The sequence below is a fragment of the Salvelinus sp. IW2-2015 genome, unplaced genomic scaffold (assembly GCF_002910315.2).
Source record: "Salvelinus sp. IW2-2015 unplaced genomic scaffold, ASM291031v2 Un_scaffold9455, whole genome shotgun sequence".
In the NCBI taxonomy this organism is placed as follows: domain Eukaryota; kingdom Metazoa; phylum Chordata; class Actinopteri; order Salmoniformes; family Salmonidae; genus Salvelinus; species Salvelinus sp. IW2-2015.
In genome coordinates this window covers 1-6,653 of record NW_019950714.1, presented here as the reverse complement: position 1 = coordinate 6,653, position 6,653 = coordinate 1, and the positions used below count along the sequence as shown (strand labels likewise).

The 6,653-nt window shown below is 41.0% G+C and overlaps 1 protein-coding gene across 1 annotated transcript; it reads right to left on the bottom strand.

Annotated features, from left to right (window-relative positions):
* Positions 1-296: 296 nt before the first annotated feature.
* On the bottom strand, positions 297-4,268 carry LOC139027303 (synaptonemal complex central element protein 2-like). Its single transcript, XM_070442426.1, has 5 exons — positions 3,936-4,268; positions 3,354-3,436; positions 3,125-3,240; positions 2,802-2,916; positions 297-840 (listed from the first exon to the last, which is right to left on the bottom strand). The coding sequence occupies exons 2-5, from the start codon at positions 3,426-3,428 to the stop codon at positions 643-645; spliced, it is 504 nt and encodes a 167-aa protein (XP_070298527.1). The 5' UTR covers positions 3,429-3,436; positions 3,936-4,268; the 3' UTR covers positions 297-642.
* Between the last annotated feature and the right edge of the window lie 2,385 nt (positions 4,269-6,653).

Below are 6,653 nucleotides of genomic sequence, written 5' to 3'. Positions count from 1 at the left end.
TTTGTTCACAACTGGTCTATTTGATTTATTTCTAGGTGAAAGAAATGAACTGTACATAAAGCATATTTTGAAATTATGAATTGTATAATTTCGTAATTGTGATACCGACGGCTGACCTAAAAGTGCCCTTTTTGAGGACAGAGAATGTCCAAATTCAATGATCTGCCGTATCGAAATAGTCATAGGATTAGGGACTCATTTGCAAATGATTTTTTTCTCTCATTATTTCACATTATCTGGTCAAAAAAGCCATTGACACGCAATCACACTAACTGAAATGACAAAGAAGCGACCCATGGCTTTGTAACAACACACTCAGGTTTATTAACCAAAACAGCACTTACAAAAGCACCAGACTTAAAACTGCAGAGCAGGTATATTTAATCAGCTAGTTAACACTTGAACCAGCACAGTTATACTATAACCAACCACCGCACGGGGCTGGCACAGTACAGTGGCGTCATCAATGGCTGTCAAACTACACTTAGACAAAAGGGTTCCTAAAGGGTTCTTCGGCTGTCCCCACAGYACAACCATTTTTGTAAAGGGTTCTTTATGGAACCCAAAAGGATACTACCTGGAACCAAGAAGGGTTCTCCTATGGGGACAGCCAAAGAACCCCTTTGTAACCCTTTAGTGTAGTCACTCAGTACTCCGGTGCAGAGTCAGGCCCCTGTTGAGTCCTGCCAGGGCCTGGGAGACGGCGTGTAGCTCAGTGTTGAGCCTACTGCAGCTCTCCAGCACCAGAGTCAGCTCCTGGAGCGTGGCCTGCATGGCATGGCTGTTTTCCTCATAGGCAGTGTACATGTGCTCCTTCATCTGCCCGCAGATCTCACCCACCTGATGGAGAGCATTGACATGGAATAGTATGTAGAGTACGCTATAATGAAACTGTTGGACAGTCTATGACAATGTAGTACAACACAATGGCCAACAAATATAACATATCCATTTATACATATACATATATATACATACATATACATATATTTGGTTTCTTGAAGTAAATACACATTGGGAAAGTACATTTTGAATTGTTGAGCAACTGGTGTGATAACTATGCCCTATGTACATAGTCATTGAACACTGGTCACTTTAATGTTTACATACTGTTTTACCCACTTCATATGTATATACTGTATTCTAGTCAAGGCTTTTCCTATATAACTACTGCTGTACACCTTTTCTATTCATATACTGTCCATAATGCCTTTACACACCATCATATATATTTATATTCTGGACTCTGACATTGCTCGTTCTAATATTTTTATATTTCTTAATTCCTTTTTTATATTTGGGATTTGCTTGTATTGTTAGGTATTACTGCACGGTTGGAGCTAGGAACATAAGCATTTTGCTACACCCGCAATAACACCTGTTAAATATGTGTACACGACCAATAAAATGTGGTTTGATAAACCGTGATATTGGCAGTTAGCTACAGTGGGGCAAAAAAGTATTTAGTCAGCCACCAATTGTGCAAGTTCTCCCACTTAAAAAGATGAGAGAGGCCTGTAATTTTCGTCATAGGTACACTTCAACTATGACAGACAAAATGAGAAAAAAAATCCTGAAAATCACATTGTAGGATTTTTTATGAATTTATTTGCAAATTATGGTGGAAAATAAGTATTTGGTCAATAACAAAAGTTTATCTCAATACTTTGTTATATACCCTCTTTGTTGGCAATGACAGAGGTCAAACGTTTTCTGTAAGTCTTCACAAGGTTTTCATACACTGTTGCTGGTATTTTGGCCCATTCCTCCATGCAGATCTCCTCTAGAGCAGTGATGTTTTGGGGCTGTTGCTGGGCAACACAGACTTTCAATTCCCTCCAAAGATTTTCTATGGGTTGAGATCTGGAGACTGGCTAGGCCACTCCAGAGCTTGAAATGCTTCTTACGAAGCCACTCCTTCGTTGCCCGGGCGGTGTGTTTGGGATCATTGTCATGCTGAAAGACCCAGCCACATTTCATCTTCAATGCCCTTGCTGATGGAAGGAGGTTTTCACTCAAAATCTCACGATACATGGCCCCATTCATTCTTTCCTTTACACGGATCAGTCGTCCTGGTCCCTTTGCAGAAAAACAGCCCAAAGCATGATGTTTCCACCCATGCTTCACAGTGTATGGTGTTCTTTGGATGCAACTCAGCATTCTTTGTCCTCCAAACACGACGAGTTGAGTTTTTACCAAAAGTTCTATTTTGGTTTCATCTGACATTCTCCCAATCTTCTTCTGGATCATCCAAATGCTCTCTAGCAAACTTCAGACGGGCCTGGACACGTCTGGCACTGCAGGATTTGAGTCCCTGGTGGCGTAGTGTGTTACTGATGGTAGGCTTTGTTACTTTGGTCCCAGCTCTCTGCAGGTCATTCACTAGGTCCCCCTGTGTGGTTCTGGGATTTTTGCTCACCGTTCTTGTGATCATTTTGACCCCACGGGGTGAGATCTTGCGTGGAGCCCAGATCGAGGGAGATTATCAGTGGTCTTGTATGTCTTCCATTTCCTAATAATTGCTCCCACAGTTGATTTCTTCAAACCAAGCTGCTTAGCTATTGCAAATTCAGTCTTCCCAGCCTGGTGCAGGTCTACAATTTTGTTTCTGGTGTCCTTTGACAGCTCTTTGGTCTTGGCCATAGTGGGTTTGGAGTGTGACTGTTTGAGGTTTGGACAGGTGTCTTTTATACTGATAACAGTTAACAGGTGCCATTAATACAGGTAACGAGTGGAGGACAGAGGAGCCAACTTGCACAATTGGTGGCTGACTAAATACTTTTTGTGCCCACTGTACATACCTTTTCCACTAGCTTGTCCTGAAAGTTGTCCATAATCGTCTGGTCCATGGTGCGGCTGTCGTTTATCTTCCCAACCAGGTCCTGGACCTTCTTGCCAATGTCATCTATCCTGGAACTTAAAGCAAGAAAGTACATTTATTTCATTCATCTTAAATCAACATGAACGCATTGGTTGACTTTCCACAGATGACGTGACTTTCCGTTGAGTTTCTTCCTTTACTATGTGTCTCCAWATCGCGCGATAAATGAGCTGAAACGGAGACCGGAGTAGGACTTGAACTATTCACGAAAAAATAAAGAGTCTTGACTAGGGACTTAAATACCTTATCTGGTGTTCCTGACTCTCATCCGTGCTCATGGATGAAGATCTCTCACTGGTTGAGTCGTGGTCAGTGCCAAGACCTTCATCAGGGTCCATCTGGGGGCAGGATACATCCATCTGCAATCACAAGAACATACAGCGGAACTATTAGAATCAACGATGTAAATCGGATTTAACTATCTACTGTAACTAGATATATAATGTCAGAAAAGGTCAATCAATAGCTGTACCTGGGAAGTCTCATGTCTGGGTTTAGGAGTTGATTGTGAGGTGGAAGGCAGCTTGTCAAAGAAAAAGGCATCCATTTGCAGATCTTCAGATTACATATGAGAAATAAATGTGAATGTTCAGATTTTCGCCTTATATCTAGAGGTACAATGGCAATGCACTTCGCGTGACAGAACAGTGGGGGTCGCTGTTTCAGCTAACGTTAACTAACTGTTAGGTAGGTAACGTTAGTGGGTGGATAAGAAATTAACTAGCCAGCTGTGACAGTAGGTTGGACAGGAAACATTTTACTAACTGCACTGGAATGAAAAACGACGAACCTTATAGAAGACAGCTATTTGAAAAGTCTGCTTCTACAGGTAACATTACCTAGTTGGCTAGCTTACGTTATTGCATTTTGTCTAGTACTGCCGTTACATTAATTAAAACCCGTAGCTCGCTTACACCGACGATGCGGCTTGTTTACAAGCTAACGTTAGCTAGCTAGTTTTGGTAATATATCCTGGCTTGCAAGCTAGTTAATAATGGTACGACATTTTTACAATTCTCTGAGTATAATGTTTCCAAAATAGCTAGCTACTTACTACAAGCGTTGTGTAAAGAAAATAAGCCTTTGATTTTGAGATGGAACGTCAAATTGCGCGCCTGTTAGTTTCCCGGGAAAATAGCTAACTAACATTAGCCTCGAGCGCTAGTGGGGCAATATTGAGAGCCTTTCAGGGTCAACTATTTATTTTGAGGGAATAACATTTGATTTGAGTTAACACAACCACAGTCGGACATTATACAATTCTGCTAATGCTGCTGATTGTTAATCTAGGTTACTTAGAAGTACAATTCTCTAGTGAATGAAGTAAAACATTTCCATAGTATGAGCCCTAATACCCATAAAACCTGACAGTCAAACACGGAAATGGTTCCAATCGTTTTTCCACCATTACATTATTTCCAAACACTTAAAATGTGGGCTGTGTTTTGTGTAGGCTTAAATATTTTTGWTATTTGTTTAAATTGAACCTCTATTTAARTAGGCAAGTCAGTTAAGAACAAATTCTTATTTACAATGACAGCCTACCCCGGACAACACTGGGCCAATTGTYCACCACCCTATWMGACTCCKAATTACYTCCYGATGTGATACAGCCTGGATTCYAACCAGGGATTGTAGTGAAACCTCTTGCACTGAGATGCAGTGCCTTAAACCTCTGCGCCACTCGGGCTTACCCTGGCATGATGTTTTGATAACCGTGTAATCTCTTTAGGACAAGGTGACTACTATTACAACTTTCCAGAGTAAGTTGAAAGCCGGACTGAGTACCCCACAGTTTTGGAACCGCTGGTCTAGTGGACTCCATCCATGGTGAAGGAGGTTTATGTAGATTCCACCAACGGAGTGGAGCAGAGACCAGGCTTTGTGAATCTAGCTCAGACTACATGATATGCCCAAGGTCAATATAAAAAAATTATAATAATATGAACACCTACCTGTACTTATGTTTGTCCTCTGTAGTTGCCATGCTTCTTTGTTTGGTGAAATCCATATTTTTTCAATAAATGTTAATCAAATAACTACTGACTGTTTGCTCATTGCTGCTAAGATGGCAACTCAGCAAAAATGCACATGTGCCAAGTGAATCTCAGCAAGGAAAGAAATCAGTGGTTGTATTTGATTGACATTTATTGAAAARGTATGGATTTCAGCAAACAAAGAAATACACACAACTACAGAGGACAAACATAGGTACAAGGTAGTCATTTCATATTATATATATTTTTAAAGTATTCACCTTGGGCGAATCGATGTAGTCGGGGATAGATTCCACAAAGCTTGGTTTCTGCTCCACTCTGTTGGTGGAGTCATCATAAACTTCTTTCACAATGGAGTGGAGTTTAGTCCGCTATCCGTTGTCATGTGTTGCTTATAACTCAGAGGRTGACTTCCAGAGAGTGACGAGGGGATGAATAAACCCATCAACTTCGAGACAGACTCTTGACTTGAATGATGCAATTCATGTTCCACTTGTAAAAAATAAAATGCACATGAAACTCAAATTAACAAATCCCCCCTGTCGTTTTACAAGATATAACCCTTGGAAATAGTTCAACATTTAATTTGGGAGGTATTTAATCTTTTACACGTGTAAAATATAGAAATCGGACAGTCAAATGCACAAGGCATATAATTAGGCACACCTCTCAATTTTTTGGTGTGAAATTGCGCAAACTCAAAAATAATGCGGTGCCCAACACGGAACACAAACCGGTTGTGCGCGTGCGCCATCGTGCATAACTGTATTTTGTCCTCCCACGCGATCTGCGTCAGAAATAGAACTGACTTCTATTTTAGCCCTTGGCAACGCAGACACTCGTTGGCGCGAGTGAGCAGTGTGGGTGCAATAATTGAATAACATAGATTTCTAAATATATTTTGCAACGCTTGCACACGCGAGCGGTGTAGTCAGCCTGTTATGGTATTCCACTTCGCTATGAGGCCAGCGGCGTTGCTGGCCTGGTCAAAGTGGTTATTGGAGGGTCTAATTTAGAGCTGGGCGAAATATGGATAAAAATCCATATCGCAAAAAATTGCCTAAATTGATGCGATAACGATACATAGAACAATAAGTTTATAACGATGTGCACCACAGTTTTTCTAATCATCCTTTAAACTACTACTACTAGTTTGATGGTTGTAGCCATTGTCCCATTAACAATCACACATATTAGCAAACATATTTAATTTCAAACTTCATATTTTAGTATATGCTACTTATCATAATGAACGTTATCAGCAAAATAGCTGCGATAAGTTATCGGTATGGTCGGTGTTAATCATTTTCAGTTTATCGTCCCAGCTCTAGTCTAATTAGTCCCTACCGTACTCCCTACATCATTTTCACTCCCTTAGCTTTGAGGGACACTTGTGCATATGGCAGAGGCGCGTGTGAATGCAAATGGAGGGCCGAGGGGCATGGGGAAGAGGGTGATTTGGGATTCAGTCATTACCTTTGTGCAAAGGAAGGAAGCAAATATAGCCAATTTTGACTTTGTAGCTGTGGAATCTAGTGGAAACCTTTTATCATCTGCACACAGGCTTTAAAATCACTGCACCATTTTAAGCACCGCCTTCAGTGAATAATAAATGCCCAAAACCCAAAACCAGGAACTACTGCTGCTCGTTATSACAATTCCACGTGAGCCTTGACAGATTCTCGCCGTTTCATCTGTCCACGAGAGATTAGCTGATTGTCAACCGACACTACCTTCTTTTGCGTTGACTTCTGTTCTGATCCTCTGGTTTGATC